This window comes from Pipistrellus hanaki, assembly GCF_964339955.1.
Source record: "Pipistrellus hanaki genome assembly, chromosome: 3".
Lineage (NCBI taxonomy): Eukaryota > Metazoa > Chordata > Mammalia > Chiroptera > Vespertilionidae > Pipistrellus > Pipistrellus hanaki.
The window spans coordinates 184,171,847-184,197,751 of NC_140505.1; the positions used below are offsets into that span (position 1 = coordinate 184,171,847).

Below are 25,905 nucleotides of genomic sequence, written 5' to 3' on the forward strand. Positions count from 1 at the left end.
CAGGAGTGGGCGGGGCTCGGATGAGGGGAAGGGAGAGCTCCCGGCGGGCTGCGCGGTGGAGGCGGCGGGTGGGGCAGCGTTGCGGGGCAGGGCTAGTCTGGGGGGGTTCGGGGTTCGGGATGGCCCCACAGTGAGGGGTGTGTGGGGATCGCCGCGGGGAGGGGCGTGGGTGTGAGGGGTCGACGCTGGGGGCGGAGCCGGCGCTGGGTGGGGCCCAGGCCGCCGCCCCCTGGCCGCTCCGGGCGGCGGGCGGGACCCAGGCCGGGGACGCGGCGCCCGCCGGCCCACAGCGCGGGGAGCGGCGGCGGGTGGGCGGCGGCCGGCCGGGCGGGTCCGGGCAGGTCCGGGCGGGCGGGGAGCCGGAGCGGAGCCGGGCGAGGACCGCAGCCGGGCCCCGCCTCCTCCCCGCCCCGCCCGCCGCCGCCGGAGCTGGGAGCCGCGCGGGCAGGCCCGCCGCCGCCGGTCCTCGTCCCCGGTCCGCGGTCCCCGGTCCCCGGTCCTCGCCGGGGGAGAGCGATCGCGGCGGGGCGGGCGGAGCCGCGGCGCATGGCGGGCCCGCGGGGCGCGCTGCTGGCCTGGTGCCGCCGCCAGTGCGAGGGCTACCGCGGCGTGGACGTGCGCGACCTGAGCGGCTCCTTCCGGGACGGCCTGGCCTTCTGCGCCATCCTGCACCGGCACCGGCCCGACCTGCTGTGAGTGCCCGGGGGGGGGGGGGGGGCGGGAGCGGGGACCCCCGCCCCGAGCCCGAGCCCGACCCACCCACCCCACCGACCCCACCGACGGCCCCGGCGCCCGCCCGCAGGGCCCCTGAGACCCCGGCCGGGGCACCCCCGCCCCCGGGGCACCCCCGCCCCCCGGGCCTCGGCCCCGCCCCCCGGGCCCCGCCGGCCCCGGGGCTCCGCGGCGGGCGTTGGGGTGGCCCCGCCCCCCGGCACTGATTTCCGCCTCAGGAACCCCCCCCCCCCCAGGCCCTGGCTCTTCACAGGGGGCCCTGCCTCTCCTGCACTGAGCTCCCCTCACACGGGGCTCTGCCCTCCGGGGCCCCCCTGGCTCTGAGACAGGGAACCCCCCTTCTCTGACCCCTGCCGCCTTGTCCCCAGTGCCCGGCGGGGGTGAGGGGCTCCGATGAAGGGACGTAAAGGCCCCAACCCCCGCCAGGACAGACCTGCCCCCAGGGTGCGCCCCAAGGTCCCGCTGCCCTCTGGGCGGGAGGCCACGTGGGGACGCGGCGTCTGACGGCGGCCACCGGGGTATGAAGTCTCCTTCCTTCTCTCCGGCCGCCCAGGAGTGAGTGCTCATGGGAAGTTTCCCCAGACCTCCCCCTCCCCCCAGCAGTGGACGTGGGGCTTCTGTCTCAGCTCCTCTTCCTTGGGTCCTTGAACCTCTCCCATTCATTCATTCATTCATTCATTCATTCATTCATAAAACACTGAGAGTGTATCAGTGCCTGCCATTTCTGGTGCTGACAGCGCCCCCCACCCAGGGTGCCTGAGCCCGCAGGGTCCAGAGTCTCCGTGTCTGCTCCCCCCCACACCTGTCTCCCCAAGGACAGCACTGACAGGGCGTTGGGGACGGAGTGGAGGGAGGAAGGGGCGCCTCAGGGGTCCCTGGGGCAGGCACTTAGTTTGCTCCGGGCCTCGTGGTACGGTGTCTGAGAGTGGTGGGTCGGTCTGGAGGAGGGGGTTTTGGGGGTGCGGATGCAGAAGTGAAGGGGGTGAGGTGGTGACGGTCGCAGGTGGGCCCTGCCTGCCGTGGGGGGTGTGACAGCTGCACTGGGAGGGGTTGGGTGCTCAGAGGGGCGTGGAGGAGGACGGAGAAGGACACCAGGGTCTTCTGTGTTGGCTGGGGGGCAGGAGGCAGGGCAGGGCCAGGTGGAGGGGACTCGGGTATGGGACGGTGCAGGCTGCTGGGTCCGTGCTCAGTGCCATGTCCCAGGAGTCCCTGCGGTAAGTCACCGGGGCCCCAGGCAGCCGCTCCCTCATCTGTGAAGCGGGGGCGGCAATAAGGCTGACCTCACAGGGCAGTTGTGAGGGTTAAATGAGGAAACGAGCGTTCAATTAACATTCGTTATTGTAAGCAGGGTTATTAGGCAGTCCTTACTCCTCCATTTATTCAACACGCAGCACAGAGTTACTGCTCTGTGCTGGGCACGGGCCTGGTGATGGAGACAACAACCACGGACCAGGCAAACCCGCAGGCGCCCACCGCCGGGAGAGCAGAGGCTGGCGCAGGGCGCCCGTTCCCCTGGGAGGCGCTCTGTCAGGGAGGGGGGCGAGGCCTCCAGGTGTCACCTGGTTTTCAAGGAGATAGAGGAGCCAGGGGAGGGCGCTGGCAGAGGGGACCCCGATCGGAGCGGGCACAGGCCGTGCTGCTGGGGACTGTGGTGCGTGGCGGGAGGAGCGGCTGGGCCAGAGTGCTTAGGGCCTCCTGCTGCCTAAGGGGGTTCACAGGGCCTTGGGGGCCATGATGGTGTGTGTTTTTTTTAACTTTGAGCCAAACCGGTTTCGGCTTTTTTTTTTTTTTTTTAACTTTTAAAAAAATATATATTTTATTGATTTTTTTACAGAGAGGAAGAGACAGGGATAGAGAGTTAGAAACATCGATGAGAGAGAATCATCAATCAGCTGCCTCTTGCACACCCCCCACTGGGGATGTTTCCGAAACCAAGATGCCTGCCCTTGATGGGAATTGAACCCGGAACCTTTCAGTCCGCAGGCCGATGTTCTATCCACTGAGCCAAACCAGTTTCGGCCCACGATGGTTTTAAGCAGAGGAGGGCTGTGGCCGGAGTTGGAGAGGAAGGGAGGCCTGCTCCCCTCCTGAGAAGAGATCCAGGATCTCACCCAGGCATTCTCTTGCAAGGCAGGCCAGCGGGGGCGCTGCCAGCCCATTGCACAGGACTGAAACCGAGGCCCAGGTCCCACCTAAGGCCTAGAGCGGGCCTCTGTGGTGCGGAGCGGAGGATCTCCACGGGAGGAGGGTCTGGCAAGCAGCAGCATCTTTTTTTTTTTTTTTTAATAATTTAAAAAATATTTTTATTGATTTTGTACAGAGATGAAGGGAGAGAGATAGAGAGCTAGAAACATTGATGAGAGAGAGTCATCGATCAGCTGCCTCTAACACACCAAGGCACATGCCCTTGACTGGAATCAAACCCGGGACCTCTCAGTCCGCAGGCTGATGCTTTATCCACTGAGCCAAACCAGTTTTGGCTAGCAGTTCAAGCTCCTGGCGCTGTGGGTCCTGCCTGTACGTGTGCGTGTGTGCGTGTATGTGTGTGTGTGTGTGTGTGTGTGTGCGTGCACGCGTGTGTGAGTGCGTGTGTGTGCGTGTGAGTGTATGTGTGAGTGTGTGAGAGTGTGTGTACGTGTGTGTGTGAGTGTGTGTGCGTGTGTGTGTGTGTGAGAGTGTGTGTGCGCGCGTGTGGAGGGCGGGCAGGGCCCTGCTGCCATGTTCATTCCCAATTCCTCCAATCCAGGCACCTTTAAGCTCCCTTGAGGGCAGACACCATATGGGTTTCATTTTTGTGCCCTTCATCTCCCCCGGAGCCAAAGAGAACTTCCTGGGCCTTAGAAACTGGCAGAAAATCTGCCACCAGAGCCCAGATGGTGGTTAGAGACAGGGCTGGGGGCGGGGTGAGAGGCTGGAGGGAGAGCCCTGGGGGCCTTTCGGGTTTTCACACGCTTCCAGGATGTCTTCATTCAGTAAACGTTCACTGAGTGCCTACTAAGTCCGGGAGCTATGGGACAGAGGGTGAATGGATCCCGCTTTCTAAGAACACTGTTGGGGAGACGGAAAGAAGTGGCCGAGACAAGGTGCTTTGTCCGTTTGGTCTGGTGACAAGCCTTTGGGGGGCTTCTGCTGGAGTCCCCTCCCCCGTTCACAGCGTCCCAGGCCGGGAGGCAGAGGGTGAGGAGCTCACCCTGCTTGCTGAGGGTCATGCTCTGAGGCAGTGGCAGAGCCAGGGCAGTTAGGGGCCAGCGGAGGGGAGAAGGAAGCAGCCTGGCCGGGGTGGCAAAGGGGGCACCTTTCCAACCTCTCCAACCGCGGGGCACCTCCTTCCGGGGCTCTGTGCCTGGACTCTACTCTGCCTGGAGGGGCTCGGCGTCGGAGGGCAGGGCCGGGGCGTGCTTGCCCTCTCCCTTGTCTGTGCGGCCTGCCTTCACCCAGCGCAGACTCTGCCAGTCCTCCCACTGGCCGGGAAGAGCAGGACCGGGGCCTGGAGGACACGCTGCCGGCTCCAGCCTCCGGCCCCCGGCCCCGGGCCTCGGGCAGTCGGGCTGCAGTTTTCAGCCATAGAAGGGCAACCGCTGGGGCGGGCGGTGCCCCCCGGAGGCTGCCAGCTAGAAGGCTGGGCTGCCTCTCCCGGTCTCAGCCACTCCAGCAGCCGGAGCCGGGAGGGGCGAGGGGGATACATAAACCCGCAGGCCGGCCAGCTGTCCCCTCCGGCGTCCCCCGGCCGGCCCTGCCGCCGCTCACCTGTCTCCGCTCAGAGCTGGGAGAGCCGGCGCCGCTCCGCCAGGAGGAGCTGCCGGGGTGGCCCAGCGGGGCAGCCAGCCCGCCAGCGCCTGCCAGCAGCTCCGAGGCTGCTCTGTTCGCAGTTCAGCTCAGACTCGCTCAGTCCCAGCCCCACTCAGGAGCAGTCATCGCGGGCGGGGTTGGGATCCAGCACGTTGGTGATGTTCTCAGGCCTGAGACCTGCAGCACAAGGACCGGGAATGTGGATTCCCGGGGCCGCTGGTTCCCTCTGCGGCCTCAGTGTTCTCTTCTGAACAGCACGGGCGTGAGGCCCTCAGTCCACAGATGTCCCTGTTTTGACAAGTATTTGCCCGGTCTGGCCGGGATGTGGCTTCCCGGGGAGGGTATTCAGATGGCAGTGAGCTAAGGCGTCTTCAGCCTGGAAGCTTGACCTTGAGCCCAGCCCTTGGAGTGATTTGCATCCTCTGCTTGGGTGCCTGAGCTCAGCCTGTGCCCCACCAGGAAGGCCCAGCTCCACAAGCGTGTGCTGGTGCCTCAGTTTCCCCCCAGCCAGTCCACAGACCCCGCCCCCTGGGATGAGGTCACCCACCTGCCCCTTCCTTGGTCCTGTCACCTCCTCAGTGCCCCCCCTCCCCTTTGCCTCTTGCAGAGATTTTGATTCGCTTTCCAAGGACAATGTCTTCGAGAATAACCGTTTGGTAAGTCCTCCAACAGATGAAAGCACGAGAGGCTGTGGGTGGGGAGGGGTGGGAAGGAGCGGGAGGGATGGGGTGGGGAAGGGGAGGGGTGAGGAGGGGTGAGGTGGGGGTGGGTAAGGGTCTTGCAGGGCAGGATCTGTGGAAGGGCTGCCTGCACTGGGGCCCTGGCTGCTCCTTTCCCCACTCGTGCTTCCCTCTGGCCGGCTGTCCCTGGAGCACCAGGCCGTCATGTGGGTTCAGAGCTGAGGGAGCCGATGCCCACCCCTGCCCTGGTACTCCTCCTCCCACTGACGGGCACCCACTGACCTGCCTCCTCCCCGTCCTGCTTTTGTCCCCACCCCTGCGCCTTTCCCACCAGGCCTTTGAAGTGGCCGAGAAGGAGCTGGGCATTCCTGCTCTCCTGGACCCCAATGACATGGTCTCCATGAGGGTCCCCGACTGCCTCAGCATCATGACCTACGTGTCCCAGTATTACAACCACTTCGCCAGCCACGGCCAAGGTGAGGGGGCAGCCTCAGGGAGACTGGCCCTGGGGCGGGGGACAGGGCTGGGGCTGGGCTGAGGCTGGGGCTGGGCTGGGCTGGGGCTGGGGCTGGGACTGGGGACAGGGACGGGGCTGGGGCTGGGGCTGGGGCTGGGGACAGGGACAGGGCTGGGGTTGGGGCTGGGGACAGGGATGGGGCTGGGCTGGGGCTGGGGCTGGGCTGGGGCTGGGGCTGGGCTGGGGCTGGGGCTGGGGCTGGGCTGGGGCTGGGGCTGGGACGGTGGTAGTTAGTTTTCTGCGCTGCAAACTGGCAGCTGGGGGCCGCCCATCGTCCATGCACTGGATCCTTCATTCACTCACTGAAATGCCCTTTTCTGGGTGAAACCGCACGTGTGCTGAGGCACAGCTGTGACCAGGTCGCTGCCCTCCCGAGCGCACAGTCTGGTGGTGGGGACAGATAACAAACACAGCAGCCCATAACGGAGCAAAACAAAATGAGGGGAGACAAAGCCGGGAGGGGTGCTTCCCGCTGTCTGAGTTCACCTCTGCGCCGCCCACTTCCTGTTAGCAGACACTTCCCTGGGTATTTCCTCGGCGGGAAGTGACCCGTGGGCTGCTGTCAGCCTCTTCCCCAGAAGTGACCTTCAAGGCCTGAGAACGGAGAAGCTGGGAGCTGGGGGTTCCCTGGGGACCGGGCACTTCTCTGCTCTGAGCCAGGTCCCTGCGGGACAGCCCCCGCCTGGAGAACCCCGTGCAGGACTCCCCGGGGCAGCTGGCCCCGAGTGGGGAAGCCAGGAGCCAAGGTCACGCGGCAGGAAAGCAGAGGCGGGTGGAGAACAGAGGGGTCCGGACTGCTGCTCTGGGTCCCTCTGGGTCCGGAGGGGGTGGGCGCCTTGCCCCCCCTGCCCCCGCTCAGCCCGCCTCCTGCCCCCGCTGTCACGTGAACAATCCCAGCCCATCTGTAAAGCAGTGTCTGTCAAGTCAGGTCTTTTGTTCCTTTTTAAACGTAAGGCATGTTTACTGTAGACAAGTTAGAACACAGAAAAGGACATAGAAATTAAAATAATCTGTTACTCCCCTTCCCAAGATATTGCTAGGGGTTCATATGGCACTTGAACAAATAGCATGATACGTCTTTTAGTAGAAATCAAGTTAAAAAGATTTCTTGACCTCTAAGTCTTCGGTGAGAGGCAATAGGGTGGAAGCTAAGAGCGTGGACTCAACTTGTGCTCTGCCATTTACCCTCCGGCCACCTCGGTCACCTCTCTGCCTCGGTTTCCCCGGGCAGTGGGGACGAGGAGAGTGCCCACCGCGCAGGGCTGCTGTGAGGAGGAAATGAGGAAAGTCAGCCTCTGTGGCTCTTATTTAGGACTCAGGGTTAGTGCTATTACGGCATCTTTCTTCCGTTGGTTAGAATGTAGCTGCCTTCCTAGAATCACAATTTGGTCCTGTCTTCTGGAAGGCTCCCTGTCGAACCCCCCAGGCTCTCTCTACTAAGCTCGTCTTCTGGGGAGCGGTGGGGCGGGTGGGGTGGGGGGCGTCGATCCTACTGTTGGTGCTGGGTCCTCCCCAGGCCCCCGGAGGAGGGCGCCCTGGGGCCCAGCTCCGAGCTGCGCCTGGGCCCGCGGGGATTCTTGTTGCTAAAAGCACAGCTTGTGCTTTTCATAAAACTTGGCCCCCAAATGCAAACCGTTTTTATCCCACCTGCCGCTCAGCCAGCGGAGGCCCAGCGCCACGTTCCCGCCCTGGAGGCAGAGCCGGCTGTCAGACGCCCCCGGACGGGCCGTTCTGTACTTTCCGGGCGAAGGGAGGGCTTTCACGGTGCTTTTGGCTGGACTTGACCCTCACCGGGCCGGGTCACCTTGAACCTGGCCCTGGCCGAGACACTGGAGTGCCGTGCCGGGTGCTCAGCCTGCGCCAGGCTCTGCGGGTGCCAGTGACCCTGGGCACATCAGCTGACCCCTGACCTCCAGGACGCCCAGCGTCTGGGAAGAGGGAGGAGGGGTTCCAGCCCCACATGGTGGCCGTGGCGGGTGTCATCGGCATAAAGCACAGCTTCTGAGTGGGGCCCTGAGGTCCTCCCCACACGTAGCTCGAGCCACTCGCTGCCCCGATCTCTGTGCTTCGTGAACACCCCCCATTCTTTTTGTTTTATTGATTTATTAGAGAGAGAGAGGGAGAAGGATAGAGATAAACATCAACGAGAGAGAAACATCCTCGATGGGCTGCCTCCGAACACCGAGCCTGAAACTGGGGCATGTGCCCCGCCCGGGAATGGAACCCGTGACCTCCCGGTTCATGGGTCAGCGCCCAGCCCTGAGCCACACCAGCCTGCACACGTCACTTTGTGCTGCTCAGTCTCTTCTCGGTGGTCCTCCAGCTCCAAACTCCACCGTCTGCTCCGGGTCTTCCCAGCACACTCTTCCCCACGGGTCCTCTGATCGCCACGTTCTGCCTCTGAGCAGCCTCCCCGCTTTGCTTACTGCAGATGCCCCGTGTTCAACACAAGACTGTGGCCGCAGCATCGCGATCGCTCCTCTCTGCTCCCCTGCAGACTGTCTCTGTGCACGGCTGCCTGGCTCCAGCACTCACTCATTCATGTAACACATGCCCACGGCGCACCTGCTGTGTGCCAGGCGCTGTGCTCGGGAGGGAGCTGAGGATGACACACACAGAGCCTGCAGTCTAATGGATGGGGGGTGGGGGGTGAGAGAGGAGAGAGAGAGAGAGAGAGAGAGAGAGAGAGAGAGAGAGGGAGAGAGAGAGAGAGGATTGTAATGATGGCATCGTGGTAGGAGGGTCCAATAAGGAACGAAGGTAATGGGGTGAAAGCAGTGGGAATAGAAGTGGTCAGGGAGGCCCTCTCGGAGGAGGTGCCGTGTGAGCTAAGCCTGGAGAAGGAGGGGAAGGAGGCGTGAGATCTGGGAGGAACGTTCCAGGCAGGAGGGCAGCAGGGGCCTGTGGGCTTCAGGGAGTGAGGGGAGAGGAGACGAGGAGAGACGGGGTTCGAGGGGCTGGGGCTTGAGCAGGCGGCGAGGCTTCCAAAATGTTTTACCAGGATTCATGGTAAGAAGTACAGCTCCCGTCACAGCCTAAGGTCACACACACATACGTAACTGAAACAGATTTTAGGACATGATTCTTCCCCTTCCACATGTGATGCACAGTTACTTTCTGTTCCGTTTCATCTTTTGTTGTTGATCTTCACCAGAGGGTGTTTTCCCTTGATTTTTAGGGAGAGTGGAAGGGAAAGGGAAAGACAGAAATATCCATGAGAGAGGAACTCACCTCCATTGGTTGCCTCCTGCATGAGCCCCGACCAGGGCCGGGGAGGAGCCTGCAACCGAGGTGCATGCCCTTGACTGAAATGGAACCCAAGGCCCTTCGATCCACAGGCTAACACTCTATCCACTGAGCCACACTGGCTAGGTGTTTTTTTGTTTTGTTTTTTTTAATATACTTTCATTGATTTGAGAGAGGGAGAGAGATACAGGATCATCAGTAATGAGAGAGAGCTGAAACCGGTTTGGCTCAGTGGTAGAGCGTCGGTCTGTGGACTGAAAGGTCCCGGGTTTGATTCTGGTCAAGGGCATGTACGTTGGTTGTGGGCACATTCCCGGTAGGGGGTGTGCAAGAGGCAGCTGGTCGATGTTTCTCTCTCATCGACGTTTCTAGCTCTCTGTCTCTCTCCCTTCCTCTCTGTAAAAAATCAATAAAATATATTAAAAAAGAATCTGAGAAATATACTTTATTATAAAAAGAAAAATAATAATGAGAGAGAACCATTGATCGGCTGCCTCCTACATGCCCCATACTGGGGATCAAGCCCGAAATTCAGGGAATCGAACCCAGACCTTCTGGTTCATAGGTTGGTGCTCATTGAGCCACACCAGCCAGGCTATTTCATCTTTTATTTTTTTTTTTAATTTAAAATATATATATATATTTTATTGATTTTTTACAGAGAGGAAGGGAGATATATAGAGAGCTAGAAACGTCGATGAGAGAGAAACATCGACCAGCTGCCTCCTGCACCCCCCCCAGTGGGGATGTGCCTGCAACTCAGGTACATGCCCTTGACCGGAATCGAACCTGGGACCTTTCAGTCCGCAGACCGACGCTCTATCCACTGAGCCAAACTGGTTTCGGCTATTTCATGTTTTAAACGTGCGAGTTGCAGTCCACAAAATTGATTTCAGGCTCCAGTAATGGACTGTGACCTGAAGTTTGGTAATTTTAGGCCACAGTAAGGAATTGGGGTCTTATTTTTTAAATTGTCATACAGTAAAAGGGACTTTTTAATACAGTTTTAAGAATTGGGGTGCTTATTTTAATCCCTGGGTACCAAGTGGGTGCTCAGTGAATATTGCTGAAGGAATGAAGGAGAAGGATGCCGGAGGAGGCTGGGTGGGTGGTGGGTTTCTCTGGGGCGAGGGTCGGCGGGCAAGTTCTGGGCCGCAGCTGCCCACTGGGGCGGAGGTAGGGCAGCTCCTTGCTGGCCCAGGGAGCGGCCATGTTCCTGATCCTGCAGGCCAGCCTGTGGTTCCTTTCTCCTTCCCGCCAGCCCCCTGACCTGGTGGGGAGGAAGCCGCCCTCCTGCCATGGGCTGGGCATGTGAGCTCTGGGTTGTGCCCCTGTGCGGCAGGGGCACCGCCCCCTCTGCAGGCCCAGGAGGGTGAGCAGCTGCGTCCAGGATTGGCTGGACGTGGAGGTGTCCGCGGTCTGTGTAGAGGGGGCCCTGCTCTGGTCCCGCTGCACAGGGGCCGAAGGTGATGTCTGCAGAGCTCAGAACGTGGTCTCCACCGTCTCAGGTCTGCTTTCTGTCTCTTGGCAGCCGGAGTCTCAGCTCCCAGGAAGGGCCTGTCCCCCTCCTCCCCGCCGCCCACTCCAGCGGAACCGGAAGACAGGGCTCAGGTAGGCAGGTGCCCGGGTGGGCGCGGGGGACAAGGGCAGCTGGCAGGGGACACTTGGACCTTTTCCCACGGCTTTGGAAGTGGCGTCTCACAGGCCAGGCCGGGGTCAGGTCAGGAGTCGCCAGGCCTGGGAAGGGGCACAGGGCAGCCCACAGCACGGCCTCTGCCACCTGGGCCTGACTTAATGCACTCGCCTGGCGAGGCAGCTTCTCACCGCCTGGTGGTTCGTTTATCCTCTAGCAGCCCTGGAGCGGCTGTGCTGTGTCCTGATTCACAGAGGAGAAAACTGAGGCTCAGACAGGCCTGCTCAGGTCACAGGGCTTAGAAGTAGAGAGACTGGGAGCTAAGTCCGCTGGGGCTCCAGGAGGGAGGCAGAGGGGCGGTGAGGACGGTCACTCCGGGCCAGCCTGCAGGACCGCAGACGTGAGGGTGGGAGCAGCTGCAGGGAGGGGTCACCCTCGGGAGCCGGCTTCCTGGTGGGGAAGTCTAGACACTGAAGGGAGGACCTGCCTGTTTCCATCCGGGCTTCCTGTCCTCCTCTGTGAGACGTGACTCGCACCCTGTCCCCCTCCCGGCCCAGACGAAGCCCATTCGCACCTGGCGGGTGTCCGCAGTGCACGTGGGGGGAGGAGGAGAGAGCAGCGGCCTTGAGAGGGACTGGGGTGGCAGGTGACCAAGCCCCACCCCAATCTGCCCGCCTGTTCCCGCAGGGCGAGGAGCTGGCCCCCGGGCAGCTGTCGGAGCCGGAGGGGGGCGCCCAGCGGCCCCCCAGCAGCGTGTGCGCGGCCTGCGGGCAGCACGTGCACCTGGTGCAGCGGTACCTGGCCGAGGGCCGGCTCTTCCACCGGCACTGCTTCCGGTGAGCGCGGGCGGGCGCCGCGGTCCGGCACCGCCGTGGGGGGACCTCAGTGGACCCTCGGGGGTGGGGTGGGACTCCGAGGTTCAGCAACGTCGTGGGGGCACCTCGCGGCTCTCCGTAGGGAGCACCCCGCTTGTCTCCTTTATGGGGAGCAGCTCCGGCCGGGCGAGGGGGGCCGGCTCGTGGTCAGGAGAGCTGGAGCCCGGGTTCTGCCCGGCGTCTCTCGGAGGGGAACCCCCGGGTGTTCAGGAGCGCAGTCTGCTTTAGAGGCCGCTGCGGGGTGTGTGTGTGTGTGTGTGTGTGTGTGTGAGGGTGAGGGGAGGGGGACAGGGTAGCGGCGGAGGATTTGTAAAACTCACAGGGACAGCCTGCTCTCTGTGTGCAGCTCCCAGTGGAAGCGGTTAAAGAGAACGGAATAAGAGGCAAGGGAAGTACAAGCCATTTAGGAGAGGTGTGGCACAGGAAAGGAAATGAAGAGTCGAGGGAGCTGGAGTCTGACAGTTGCAGGATGCACTCTCGTGGCTTAGTGTGTGCGTGTGTATGATGGGTGTGTGGTGTGTGTCTGTGTGTTTATAAAACTTTTTACACAGAACCCGTGACCGCCCTCCCCCCCGCCCCCCCAGTAAGAAACTCAACATTGTGACGAGGTGTGCACACACACGAGTAAAACTTGTAAAGGTGGAGGCACAGCTGGAGTAAGAGTTTGGAAAAGCAAGTGTGACCCTCTGACACTTTGTGGGTTTCTTCTGTCCACAAACAACCAAACCAACAACCCGCTGCCCGAGACCAGCCTCAGCCTGGCCCTCAGGCGGCCGGCTCGCCGTCCCCGGGGAACTGCCTCCTCTCAGGCCAAACCGAATCGGTTCACAGTCCCGCTGCTGGTTCCCGGGGCTGTATTGTTCTGCTGTGCTCCTGACAGTTCCCGTGTTCCTTTTCCTCCGGGAAGTCAGGGCATTGAGACAGGATCCGGCTGGCATTCGGGAGGAGGGGGAAGAGCTGGGGTGCTGGAGGAGGGCCGGCCGCCTGGTCCGGTTCAATGGCCACCCCGTTCTCCCCGGCAGGTGTCGGCACTGCTCCAGCACCCTCATCCCCGGGGCCTACAGGGCCGGGCCTGAGGAGGGCACCTTCGTGTGCGCGGAGCACTGTGCCCGGCTGGGCCCCGGCGGGCGGGGGGCCAGGCCCCGGTCCCCGCCACAGCCAAAGCGACAGCAAGAAGAAGGCAGGGACGCAGCAGCAGAAGCCACGGATGTGGAGGGGGGCGGCCCCAGCCCGAGGGCGGCTGCGGGGGCTGAGGCCCGGCCCCAGATCCCCACCAAGCCCTGCGTTCCGGACAGACCGCTGGATCTGGCCAGCCCCCAGGCCGGCCGCCCCATGCCCGCCCCCAGGAAGACCGTGGAGGGCACAGCCCCGCCGCCCTCCGTGCCCCCGACGCCCCGGCCCCGGTCCAGTCTGCAGCCGGAGAACCCGGCGGAGCAGGGAGCCAGCGGCCTGGTGAACGGTGAGGGGGTCCGGCCGGGACGGCACTCGCTGGTGTGTCAGTGACGCCGGCCCTGGGCGTGCTGATGGGGCCTGTCTGTGTCTGTGTGTGTGGGGGGGACACAAACAGTGACTGAGGCCGCGGGCACAGCTGGAACAAAGCAGATGCCCAGGCTGCCATGCTGTGTGTGTGTTGGGGTGTTTGTGTTCTTCTGTGTGTTTTGTGTGCGTCCGTTTTGGGGTGTGGAGCAAGTGCACACGGTGTGTGCCTGTGTCCCGACTGTGCCCGGGGCTGTGCACCCGGCCATTTTTTATTTTTTTTTTAATCTTTAAAAAAATTTTTTTTTATTTTATTGATTTTTCACAGAGAGGAAGAGAGAGAGATAGAAAGTTAGAAACATCCATGAGGGAGAAACATCAATCAGCTGCCTCTTGCACACCCCCTACCGGGGATGTGCCTGCAACCAAGAATGCCCTTGACCGGAATCGAACCTGGGACCTTTCAGTCCGCAGGCCGACGCTCTATCCACTGAGCCAAACCAGTTTCGGCGTGCCTGGCCGTTTTGCATACTCCCTCCGGGTGACCTCCCTCACGCCCAGCCATGTCCTGTCTGCCTCTGACCGGGGAGCGCTCAGGGGCGGGCAGGCCGGGTGTGTCCCTGGTCAGGGGGCTCTGATCAAGGCTGTGGGGAGACCCCCGCCCCGGCCCCCATGGCAGGGCTTTCCGGATGACCTGCCTGGGCTCCGTGAGCTCGTCAGGCAGGCTCCGGGCACCCCGATGTGCTGGCAGCCCTTCTCAGCTGGTCAGGGAAGGCGCTTCGGCTGGGAGGGCCCGTGGGCTGGGCGGAGGCTCCCCTGGCTGTCCGGGGCTGTGCTGAGCTGGGCACTGGGCAGAGACGGTGCTCACCGGTGTGCCTCCGTGGTGTAGCCGGTCTCCGGGGAGCCGGGCGCAGGCGGTTTCAGTGGAACCTGAGGTGTTAGGGGGCAGGGGCTGCTGTGGGTTCAGGAGGCACTGGGGTCAGAGGCCGCCCGGAGGAGTGTGCTGGGTGTGTGGAGACCTTCCCGTCACAGGGCAGGTCTGAGGGCTGGGCTTTCCCTTCTCAACGGAAATGCAAATGGGGTCTCAGGCCCTGTCCTCGCCTTTCCCCTCCTCTGCCTGTGCCCTCCGGTGCTTATCTAATCTCCCTGCGGGGGTGGGAGGGGCGTGGGCAGGGGAGGTTGCCATGGCCACCGGCCAAGGTGACGGGCAGGTAGGAAGGAAGGGCACTCCTCGGTGAGGCGGTCACTCTGGCTGGTGACCGCGCTGCCCAGCCCACGCCGCATGAAGGCCTGTCTCACCCTCCTTTCCCATCTAGGACGGCTGAACGAGCCCCCCGTCCCCAAGCCGAGAGGGACGCCCAAGCTGTCAGAGAGGTACGGCCCCGAGAGGCTTTCGGGCCTGGTGTGGGAATGGGGGGCTCCTGGGACCTGCTGGGGAGGCACAGGACCCACCCTGCACCCTCCCAAGAATGGGCAGGGGCATCTCTGGGTGGGGGAGGCGTGCTGAGCCCACATCCCTTCCCCTGAGGCTCCCGGGGCCCCTGTCCTGTGGGCAGCGGTGCCAGGCGGAGGCCCACCTCTGCAGTCCCTCTCCTTCCCTCGCCTGCGCTGCCTTCGTGAGGGGGCGACCGGGCGGCTCCCTGGGCTGGGAGGGTTGGCAGCAGGAGCAGAAAAGCCAGCACAGCGCGGCTGGCACCTGCTCAGCTCCTCCACCCGGGACCCGGGGTGCCCCCTGTGGTGACAGCACAAGAGGAGCTCAGACTCAGGGAGCACTCGCTGTGGGCCAGGTGCTGTGCCCGCTGGGCCTCCTGTGACCTGTGGGGTGAGGTCACTGTGTCCCCGTTTCCTGGGTGGGAGGCGGATGCAGAGGGAGCCCGGGGGTCTCCTGCTGGGCTGTGTGGCCTCCAGGGGTCCCGTGGGGACGTGGCTGTCAGTCCGCTCAGCCTGCGGCCCGGACGGGGCCCGTGCTGGGGCGGGAGAGGAGGCGGCGGCCCTTTGGGAACGGACGAGCGCCGTCCAGAGGGAGAGGCCGCTGCCCTCCCTCCTGAGGCTCCTGCCTCTCCCGCCTCCAGGACGCCCGCCCCCCGGAAGGACCCTCCCTGGATCGCGCTGGTCCAGGCGGAGCCGAGGAAGAAGCCGGCCCCCCCGCCCCCGGGCAGCAGCCCCCGGCCGCCCGGCCGGGACCGCAGGCGGGCGGAGGACGGCGAGGAGGCGGCCCCCGGGAGCCCGGCGAGCGGCCCGGAGCCCAAGCCCTACAACCCCTTCGAGGAGGAGGAGGCGGAGGGGGAGGCGGAGGAGCCGCCTGCTGCACCCAGTCCGGCCACCAGCCCTGCCCAGGCCCCCCCGGAGTCCGCACCCAGGTCCCTGCACCCCTGGTACGGCATCACCCCCACCAGCAGCCCCAAGACCAAGAAGCGCCCCGCGCCCCGGGCGCCCAGCGCGTCCCCGCTCGGTGAGTGTGAGCCCGGGGGCTCTAGCGACATCGGAACGCGGGGGTCGGGGCCGGAGCGGGTGTGGTTCCGCAGTGTCCCCTCATTTATCCTGGAGCTACCCTGTGGGATAGGTGCCCTACCCCCGTTCCCAGGTGGGGAAACCGAGGTACAGAGAGGTGAGTGGTTTGCCCAGGTCCTCACAGCAGTTAAGCAGCGGAGGTTTGCATCCAGGTCCGGACCCTTCGTCTAGCTCTGTGCCGCCCTCACAGGACTGCGAGAGTTCCGGGGGCGAGTGTTGAGCAAGGCTCTGGCTCCCGGGAAAGCGGGTGGCAGGGCTGAGCTGGCTCCAGCCGAGCTAGTCACCCCTCCCGCTCCCGGCGGCCGCTGACAGCCTCGCGCTCTGACCTGGCTGTGTGGGTCGGCCTTGTGACTTTGAGAGTTCCTTCCCGTGTCTGTCCTGTGTCTGTCCGGGCCTCTCATCCGGAAGCTGGTGGTGGGCCAGCTCTGGGCGTGGGTCCCTCTGGGGCGCTCCCCCGCTCCAGCTGGCCCTGGGCCCTGTCACCTTCCGCCATGGCTGGGCCGGCTGCCTCCGGACCTCAGGGAGCCCTCAGATTGTGGGGCCGAGGGTGGGTTGGAGATGATCACAGGCAGGTGGTCCGGGGTCCCCTCTCTGGCCCTGCTGGAGCCCTGAGACCCTCACCCTGAGCCAGTGGAGGTGGTGGGTGGGGTGAGACGCAGAGATGAGTGCTGGGTCAGACCCGCCGGTTCACCCCCCGCTGCTGCCGGTCGGTGCCGTGGCTCTGCCTGCGGCCTCGTCTGGGACCGCAGGTGACGACACTGAAGCGTGGTGTCGTCGCCGCCCGAGGATGTCACGGTGCAGGCAGAGCGGCCCGGGCTGGCGGTGAGGCTGCTGCTCCCGCTCCTGCGGCCCCGCCCCGCTGCTCCTGGTGGGGGCACAGGCCCGGCCCCTCGCTCTCCTTCCCATTGTGTCTCTGCCCCCCCTCCCCTGGCAGATTGGCCTTTTTTAAAAATTTTTTCTTTAAGGCTAAAATTTTTATTTATTTATTATTTTCAGATTTGCCTTTTTTAAAAAAATATATTTTATTGATTTTTTACAGAGAGGAAGGGAGAGAGATAAGAGTTAGAAACATCAGTGAGAGAGAGTCATCGATCAGCTGCCTCTTGCACGCCTTCCACTGGGGATGTGCCCCCAACCTAGGCACATGCCTTGACCGGAATCGAACCCGGGCCCTTCAGTCCACAGACCGACGCTCTAGCCACTGAGCCAAACTGGTTTTGGCAGATTTGCCTTTTAAACTTGGCTTGGCTTGGGTCGGCTCAGATAGGGGAGGGGAGGTGGAGATGGCGGCCGTGCTGGGCTCCCTCTGGACGTGGGAGGACATGGTGTCCGAGGCTCCCCCAGATCTGTCGAGGGGGCTGTGTTAGGTGTGGCGCCCACTCGCTCTGCTTTTCAGCTCTCCACGCCTCCCGCCTCTCACACTCGGAGCCGCCCTCGGCCACCCCGTCGCCGGCCCTCAGCGTGGAGAGCCTGTCCTCCGAGAGCTCCGGCCAGCCCGCCGGCGGGGCCCTCCTGGAGCTGCCGGCTGTGCCCAAGAGCTCCTCCGAGCCTGCCGTCCACGCCCCCGGCACCCCCGGCACCTCTGCCAGCCCCTCCGCCGACTCCTCCCTGTCCTCCTCGGGGGAGCTGGCGCAGCCCGCCCTGGACCGGACGCCTCAAGCCAGCCCCGGCCTCGCCCCCAAGGCCAGGGGCAGCCCGGGCGCCCCGCCAGCCAAGCCCTGCAGCGGCGCTGCCCCCACCCCGCTCCTGCTGGTGGGAGACAAGGGCCCCGGGCCTGCGCCGGGCACCGCATCCCCGCAGCTCCAGGTGAAGGTGAGTCCTCGCCCTCGCCCGGAAGCTGGCCTGTCTGTGACTCGGGGCAGGAATGCCCGTGGTCACCCATCTTTGCTGGCCTCTTCCTTCTTGACTGACCTGGCCGTGCCCATCTACTCACTCACCACTCCATTCACGGAGGCACAGATCCCTCTGTCTGTCATTCGTCCATTTCTTCACCTGTCCGCCCGCCTGGCCCTAGGCGTTGGTGCATTCCGGCACCTGCTCACCTGCCTGTCCATGCACCGCTCCACTCGGGATCCGCCCACCCAGCCATCCATCCACGTCCTCTGTCCCCCTCTGCTCTCAGAGGCCCCCCAGGCCCGTCCTGCACTCCGTCTGCCCTTGGGGTGGAGTGGGCATGAGGCGACCTTCCAGGGAGCTCATGACCTTTGAGGGCTGTGTGCACTCTTGTTTCAGTGCCACACCAGAAAGGGGGGTCACCAGGGGTCAGGATGGCTCCTGAGGGGCCTCTCCTGCAGCCACAGCCCCTCCGGGCCACCAGGTTCTGATCGTCCACTTTCGCCCCCCACTCTGCAGCTCTGCAGGCCCGAGGCCGGTCCAGCCCCGGGGGAAGGGGCAGGACGGCTCCTATGGCAGCTGTGGGCATGGTCTGACCTGACAGAGGACAAGGCCGGGGAGGCAGCTGAGCTATTGGTCCAGCCTCTGCCCATGTGCCTCTCGGGCATTTAACCTTCCCTGACCTCCGCCAAGGCTGCCTGTCGGCTCTGCCACCACCTGCTAGACCTGGAGAAGCCGCACGCCCCTTCCCCGGCCCCGCCCCTGCTCTAGGCCTCAGCGGGATCCTTGGTGGGAGGTGGGGGAGGGGTGACTTTGGATCCCCTTCTTTAGGCCGCTCCCTTTAAACACCCTTTTGGGTGAAGGAACTGTGTGTCTGAGAAAAGGCCGAGGGCCCCCAAGGGCTGGGGTTTCAGGCTGTTCGGCCCTGCCGAGCCCCTCAGGTGTGACTGGAGAGGAGGGAGAGTCCCAAATGGGCTTCCTCTTGAGGCACCCCACACCCTGACCCCACAGTGAGGCGAGGGTGGCAGAGGCACCGTGGGCAGAAGAGGGGCTTGGGTGGGTGCTGTCCTGCGGGAACCATACCTGCCTCCTGCCATGCCTGCACCCCTGAGGGAGCCTCTCCCCGGGCTGCACAGGGGTGAGCAGGGCCCCCTGCCCCCCAGAGGCTGGAGAAAGCTGGGTAAACACTCGGGGACACTCCATGGCCTGTGAGGCCTTTCCATGGGCCCTGACGACCCCCGTGCTTCCAGGGGGCGGGAGGTGACCCCCCAGAGGGACAGAGAGAGGCGGGCTCAGTGCACAGAGGGGCCAGAGGAGGGGGCTCTTTGCTGGGCAGGAGAGCTGCTCTCCGCCCCTGCCGGCCAGACGCACTGCGGGAGGGCTGGTGGAGGGGCGGTGCTCCTGCTTCCTGCTTCCTGCCCGGGCCGCGCTGGGCAGGGGCAGCGCCTCTGAGCCCGGGAGTCTCGCTGGGGAAGGCGCGGAGGTGAGGCTGAAGGAGCTACAGCTCTGCTGGCCCCAAACGCCCAAGGCCTGGCCCTGCCCCAGGCCGGGTGGCTGCCCGGCCTGAAACAGACTCAGCTGGCTGGGGCCCTTGGGAAGTGCCTGACCTTGAGCGATTACTTAACCTCTCTGAACTTGAGTTTGAGCTGTAGAGTGGGCATTACAATACCCACTTGGCGGAGCGGCCGTGAGAACTAGACAAGCACGTGTGCGCGTTCCCAGGGAGCAGCTGCCCGCGGCTGGGGGATGGGCGTGTGTGTGGGAGACAATGGGGGGGTTCCTCTCTGCGGGGCCTCCCCCAGCCCGGGCAGCCTGCTCCCCCAAGTCCCACCGCTCCCTTCCCGGCTCACCCTCTGTCCTGTCGCCTGCCCTCAGTCTTCCTGCAAGGAGAACCCTTTCAACCGGAGGGCCTCGCCCGCAGCATCCCCCGCCACGAAGAAAGCCACCAGAGGGCCCCGGCCGGCCCGGCCCCCGGCCCCGGGACACGGCTTCCCGCTCATCAAGCGCAAGGTGCCCGCCGGGAGCTCCGGGCTGCGGGGGCCCAGCCGCCCCCCCTCCCCCCACCCTAACCCCCCCCCGGGGGGCACTTGGGGAGGATGGGCTCCCGGCAGCTGGGCCCAGATGTGGGAGAGGGCGCTGGGGTGGTCCAGCTGGAAGGTTAACGTGACCAGGGCGGTTTCGAGCAGATCAGCTGCCTCCAAGCAGGAGCAGTGGGTGGGGCCTCTAGCTCAGGGATCAGAGCTCTCAGATGACTCTCTAGTAAGATAATCTAGAGCTGTGGTCGGCAATCTCATTGGTCACCAGAGCCAAATAGCAACAGGACAATGACTGACATTTTTTTTGAGAGCCGAAAACCGACTTCTGCACACGGGCCACCAAGTTTCAATCGCACTGTACGTGTGTGCCCACACGTGGTATTTTGTGGAAGAGCCACACTCAAGGGGCCAAAGAGCCACATGTGGCTCGAGAGCTGCAGTTTGCCGAACAGTGCTCTAGCCGCAGGGTCCCTCTGTCTATAACAAGCCGCTCTCACTGGATGTCGCTCAGGGAGTGGCAGGGAAGGGGCAGGGCTGCCACCGGAGGCGGGAGGTGAGCCTCCCTCGGTGTGTGCCCATTGGTGCTGGGCAGGGGCGTGGGGCGGCCGTGTCTGTGCCCACAGCACCCGGTCCCCGCCCGGGCGCTGCCGAGGGCGGGGCGGGCGCCCGGGCCCTGGGCGGGGCTGCTGCTCCGTGACCGCGTGCTGTCGGCAGGTCCAGGCTGACCAGTACATCCCCGAGGAGGACATCCACCGCGAGGTGGACACCATCGAGCGCCAGCTGGACGCCCTGGAACTGCGTGGGGTGGACCTGGAGAAGAGGCTGCGCGGCGGGGTGAATGGTGCGAGAGCTGCGGTGGGGGAGGAGGGGGATGCGTGGGGGGGTGCGGGGGGCGGGGGCGGGCGCCGCGCTCGCTGAGGCGGACCCGTTCCCCCTGGCTCAGTGGCATGTGGTTGCAGAGGGCCACGAGGACGACATGCTGGTGGACTGGTTCAGGCTCATCCACGAGAAGCACCTGCTGGTGCGGCGGGAGTCCGAGCTCATCTACGTGTGAGTCCCCTCCCCCGCCGCTCCCCGCCCCCCGCCCCTCACTCCCGCCCCGTCCCACTTCCTCCCGCATCACTGACCGCGTGGGCCTTGCGTGGGGCCGAAGTAACGTAACAGCCGTCTTACTCCCACCCCAGCTTCAAGCAGCAGAACCTGGAGCAGCGCCAGGCCGACGTGGAGTACGAGCTCCGGTGCCTCCTCAACAAGCCCGGTGAGTGCCGCCAGGCCTGGGGCCCAGGCGCGGCCCCGTCCTCCCTGCAGGCTGGGAGTGGACGGAGGCGCCCTGATGGGACTCGCCGGCTCTGGGAACGGCCAGGAGGCGCCGTCTGGGTGTCTGGGTGCATCAGTGATAGTGGTCGGAGCCAGCAGGGCGGGTGGCCACACGGTGTCTGAGATGACAGGCCACGGAGCGAGCTCAGGAACAGACAGACACCTGTGGCTGCCCCTCGGGGAACATGTGGGCGGGTGGATCCCCGGGGGGTGGGGCTCAGGCTCCAGAGCCCAGGGCTGCTCTGATGAGCAGATGACAGCAGCTTCCTGTCCAGAGGCAGCTCCGGGCTCACGCCCTGAGGCTAGAGCAAGCACGTCCAACTCTCTTGCTTGGGCTGGAGCTCAGCTGGACCTGGCAGCACGGGGAGGGAAAGGAGAGGGATCCCTGCACAGCGTGACTCAGAATGACGGGAGGAGGGCAGGACCGCTCAGGATGGTGGAGGGGCAGTTGGAGGGTTGGGTAGAGGCAGACCATCCTGTGTTTTGCTGCTAATGTGCTGGGGGCGGGGCCTCCCTGAGCCTCAGCGGCTTCAGGTGTCAGACAGGATGAGGGCACCACCTCACAGGCGTTCTTGGGACCAGGTGACATGGATGTGGGAGTATTCTGAGGGGCGGACAGTGATGGTTATTACGTGGCTGGGTTGGGGTCTGTGGCTGTGACATGGGAGCCGAAGCTGTAGCCCAGAGGCGCAGGGACGGTGGAGTGTTTAGAGTGGGAGCCGGGCTCTGACCACTCCCTGTGGCCCAGAGTGGCACCGTCATTTCCACAAACAGGTGATTGATGCAGAGCAGGGAGGTGGAGTCTTGCCCATGGATGGTGGACCTGGGCCTGACCCTGTGGACACAGCCTTCCTGCCCGCGGGGTCGGCGGCCCTGCCTCTCCATTGACTGGGGAAGCTGGGAGTGTCCCTGGGAAGGCCTGGGAGAGTAGTTCCTCCCAAATCTCAGGAAGGCTAAGGAGCGGCCACACTGGAGGGAGCCACAGTGACACCCTGTGGCCAGAGTGGGCACAGCACCTGTATGCCGGCCAGCCTGGCTCTGGCCTTACTGTTGCTTGCCCAGCCCTCTGTGTGGTGACAGCACATCCTGGTTTTGTCACCCTGTCCCAGAGGTTCGTTGGCGGGTAGGATTGGTTTATAAGGCCCCACGAGGGTTGGAAACCTGTAGATACCCTAAGGACTGCAGATGGGGAGTGTCAGGTAGCCCAGGTTCAAATACGGGCTCCATCCTTGCTGTGTGATGCGGCCTCTGCTGCTGTCTTGTGCGAGGTGAAGTGGAGGGTCGCTGAGGCATGGCTGGGGGCCCAGATGCTTATTTCAAACTGGGAGTCCTGTGGTGGCAGATGTGGGGGGGAAGGCCAAGGGTGGGCACCCACCTCTGGGGGCCTGCGTGCTGGGTGGGAGGAATGTGAAGGGGCGGGTGGGTCCTGAGGTGGTGCTTGAGGATTCTTGAGAGGAAGCTGGAGGAGCAGCAGGTGCATGGCTGGGCTCCCTGCCCCAGGGTCCTCTCTGGTCTGCCCTCCTTCGTGGCATTAATGTCCCACTAAGCCACGTGGGTCACCTGGCTTCTCCTGCACGAGGGCCCTGGGATTCCCTGCTCCCTCTGGCCAATCCTGCCTCCTCCAAGAAACCACGCGAGCATTTATGAATGAGGGAATGCACAGAAGCAGGAAGCCATCGGGCATGCACTGGTCTCTGCTCCCAGAGCAGGTGCTGGCCGGCCCTCTGAGCGCCCCCGGGTGATGTTTTTGGAAGGCAGCCCGTCACCTTGGTCTCTTCTATGATGACCTTCATCTTTCCCACCACGTGGACTCCCTCCAGCTGCTCCCCCGCCCTGGCCTCCAGCACGGGGCTGGCCCGGACTCAGCACGCAGGGGTTGCTGCCTGGCTTCCTGGGAAGGCAGGAGGGTTTCCCACCACTCACACCCCCAACTTTCTCCTTGGGCAGAAAAGGACTGGACAGAGGAGGACCGCGGCCGGGAGAAGGTGCTGATGCAGGAGATGGTGACCCTCATCGAGCAGCGCAATGCCATAGTCAACTGCCTGGATGAGGACCGGCAGAGGTGACCGGGCTGGGCCAGGGCTCCCGGCTCCTGGGGGAGGGGCTCAGAGAGGCGGGCCCGCCCCGCCCTCACTGCAGCGACCCCAGAGCCCCCTTTCACCTGGGGGGCCGGAGGCTGGGAGGGACTGGGATTCCTGGCCCTTCCTCCTGTGGACACTCAGTTCCCTGTCTCGCTTCAGGGAGGAAGAGGAAGATAAGATGCTGGAAGCCATGATTAAGAAGAAAGGTGAGGCCCTCCTCGGCGCTGGGCCCTCTGGCCTCCAGGTTGAGCGGAGGGATGGCCTGTGCCAACTCCCAGTCCTGACTTGTTGAGAAGGCCGCGAGGCGAGGCAGGCGGCCTGTGGCCAGGAGGCCGTGGCCTGGGTTCGGAGGGTGGCTGCGGGCTGCCCGGAGTTCCTGCCTGAGCTCTGCATTCCCCCTGGGGAGCTGCAGCTGGCTTAGAAGCCTGTGGGCTCCAATGGCAGCACTTCCAGCAGGAAGGCAGCCTGCAGCGGGGAAGGGAGCACTGAGCGGGGAGGAGGGAGACCTGGGTTTAATCTTAGTTCCACCGTGACTCATGCTGTGGCCTTGCGGCTGCATCTAGACTCCCTCAGGCTGCTGGGCGTCCAGTCCCCTCTGGTGGGTATTAGTGGGGGCCGGACCTGACTGGGCCCTCAGAAGGGGTGGCAGAGGCCCCGCCCCCGGGCGTGTGCGGAGGGTACTGGGGCACGGCTGGGCCTGGCACCTACGAAGAGCTCAGTCGGTGCGAGTCCGTTGCAAACCCACATTTTCGCCTGTAAAGCCAGGGGCGGGGAGCGATGCTTTCCGAGTTTCTTCCCGCTGAGTCAGTGTTTGTGTTGTAGCCACAGAGCTGTGAGCACCGGCCTAGGGACTCGGCCTCTTAAAGATAAACGTATGCCGTACTTCAGAGTTCTCACATTTCTTTATCTCGGATCCTTGCCAAAACCCTGGGAGAGAATCTGGTTCCCATCCTGCAGGCAAAGCAGCAGAGGCTGAGGGCGGAGTGACGGCCCAGGGCTCCCGGGAGGAGGTACCGGCTCTGTCACAACCCTCCCCCCATGCTGTTCAGGCTCCCCTTTCTCCTGCAGAATTCCAGAAGGAGGCTGAATCCGAGGGCGGCAAGAAGGGCAAGTTCAAGAAGGTGAAGGTGCTGAAGCTGCTGACACCAAATAAGCGTGACACCAAGAGCAAGTCCCCCGGGGACAAGAGCTAACAGCGAGGGGACCCCCCCTCCCGCCGGCTCAGCCTGTCCGGCCTGGTTCTGACGACTCAGATGCTGTGACAGACCCAAGGAGCAAGCTCCTCGGTCCTTCCCCTGAGGTGTGCGCAGGCCTCCTGCCTCCAGGGTCCTGCTCGCAGGCAGAGAGCAGGGCTTGGCTGCGTGGCTGCCTCCTGCCCGCCAGGCCGGCTCGGTCCCCGTCCTCCTCGCCGGGCGGGTGGCCAGTCTGCTTCTCCCTCGGGAGCTCTATTTATGACGTCTCCGTGTCGCTCAGTGACTGTGTCCTCAGCCTGAGAGGGGCTGATGGACAAAACCCTCCCTCCGTCTCTAAGTTCTAGGAGGTGCTTCCCTCGCTCCTTGCTCTGTAGGGACCTCGCAGGACAGGGGCTGTGCTGGCCGCACTGGGGAGCTGAGTCTCCCCAGGAGTCTCTGGAGGCAGGCTTGGTGGCAGCGCCCGATGGACTGAGGGGTCTGCTTCGCGTAGGTGCTAATCCCGTTCTCTGACACACTGGAGTGAGGCCCATGGAGGCTCACCCGCCCCCCAGGGGTGAGGGGCCATCCCCGCGTGTGGCCACCACCAGTCTGTCTCCTCACACTCCGGTTGCTTGTTCTTCCCCGACCTGTTCCCACCAGAGGACTGAGGCCACTCCCCACTAAGGGAGCGGGGGCCGGGCCTTCTCCCGGGACTGTGCCAGCAGCTCTCGGCCGAAGCTCTGCTGCTATAGCTGGTCTGGGGCCTCAGGCCCCTTCCTCAGCACCCCTCTGGGAAAGATGGCACTGTGTTACGCCCACAATAAACGGAGACCTCCTCACTGCAGTGCCCGCAGCCTTGGTGCTGTGCCTGGCCAGGTCTGCCTGCCTTCCCGCCTCCAGGTGCCCGGCCTCGCTGGGGCCCAGGAGGCGTGGAGGGGCTTTGGCCTCTGCCTGCCCTGGGGCGGGACGCCCTGGCTCTGCCCGTGTAGCCCTGGCAGCCCCCTCCTCGTGTGCCTGCTGCTCTGGGGCCGGGTCACCGACTCCAGGGCCTTCCAGGGGCCAGGATGCACCGGCCGGGAGGGGTGCCTGAGGCGTGGCTCTGCTGAGCTGCCTCCGTGTCAGGAGACTCGGTGGTGGGAATGTGCCGTGTCATCAGATCTTTCCATTTTTCAAAAGAAGCTAGAAATCCAGATTGTGTGTGTGTGATTTGTAAATGTTGGCGACTGATCTGAGATTAAATGAGGGCGGGCTGAAGGTATCTGGGTTCTCCAGTGGGCTGCCTCGGGGCGGGGCGGTGGCCGCCCTCTGGCCTCAGGTTCCGGAGAGTGTGGACACAGGAGGGCGTGGACACAGGCTTCCTGGGGACTGTCCCTGAAGCAGCCCTTGATCTGGCCCTACTCCCTTATCTGAGGCTGCAGGTAGAGTTTACCCTACAGACGAAACTTGGGTCATGTGGCCTGCAGGATTTTATGACTCCCAGGTGGGTGGGCTGCTTGAAATTCCCAAAATATGGTGATTTATGGAGACGGGAAAAGGACAGAATACGGGGCGGAGGGCTCGTGATTGCCAAAGCCACGGGGCTGTGCAGCGTGCCAGGCCTGGGCTGCTCTCCTGGGCAGACGCCTCCTTTGAGGCTGGGCCTCACAGAGGAGAATGGGAGCTGAGGCTGGGGTGGGAACCAAAGCCAGGGCCCGGTCTGGATCCTTCCCAGCCCTTTGTTTCTTCCTGTGGCTGTGGGTTTAGTGGAAAGACGCAAAGCTGACTTACCCCTGAGTCGGCTGCTTGCTAGTGATGTGGCCGTGGTGCTCAGCGTGGCGAGCCTCCGTTTTCACGCAGGATAACATACCACGGGGGCGGGGGAGGGGGGGCGCGGAGGAATGGAGAGGAGGACTGAGAGGAATTCAGTACCTGCCACAGTGCCCGCTATGGGGCACTCAAGAGGTTCCTTCCCTTTTCCACTTGAAATATGCAAACAGCTAGAAACAGGCCTGAAAAAGTCTAACTCCT

The 25,905-nt window shown here is 63.9% G+C and overlaps 1 protein-coding gene across 2 annotated transcripts; it reads left to right on the forward strand.

Annotated features, from left to right (window-relative positions):
* The first annotated feature begins 242 nt into the window (after positions 1-242).
* Positions 243-25,090, forward strand: MICALL1 (MICAL like 1). Of its 2 annotated transcripts, none has more exons than XM_084876769.1 (16): positions 243-692; positions 5,129-5,177; positions 5,536-5,677; positions 10,496-10,575; positions 11,285-11,433; positions 12,495-12,931; positions 14,265-14,322; positions 15,021-15,400; positions 16,856-17,265; positions 19,168-19,302; positions 20,043-20,169; positions 20,288-20,378; positions 20,513-20,586; positions 22,593-22,707; positions 22,886-22,932; positions 23,795-25,090. In XM_084876769.1, the coding sequence occupies exons 1-16, from the start codon at positions 547-549 to the stop codon at positions 23,917-23,919; spliced, it is 2,565 nt and encodes an 854-aa protein (XP_084732895.1). In that variant the 5' UTR covers positions 243-546; the 3' UTR covers positions 23,920-25,090. The 2 variants fall into 2 exon arrangements, with proteins under 2 accessions (XP_084732895.1, XP_084732894.1); XM_084876768.1 differs by having other exon boundaries at positions 244-692; positions 16,856-17,271.
* The last annotated feature ends 815 nt before the right edge of the window (positions 25,091-25,905 follow it).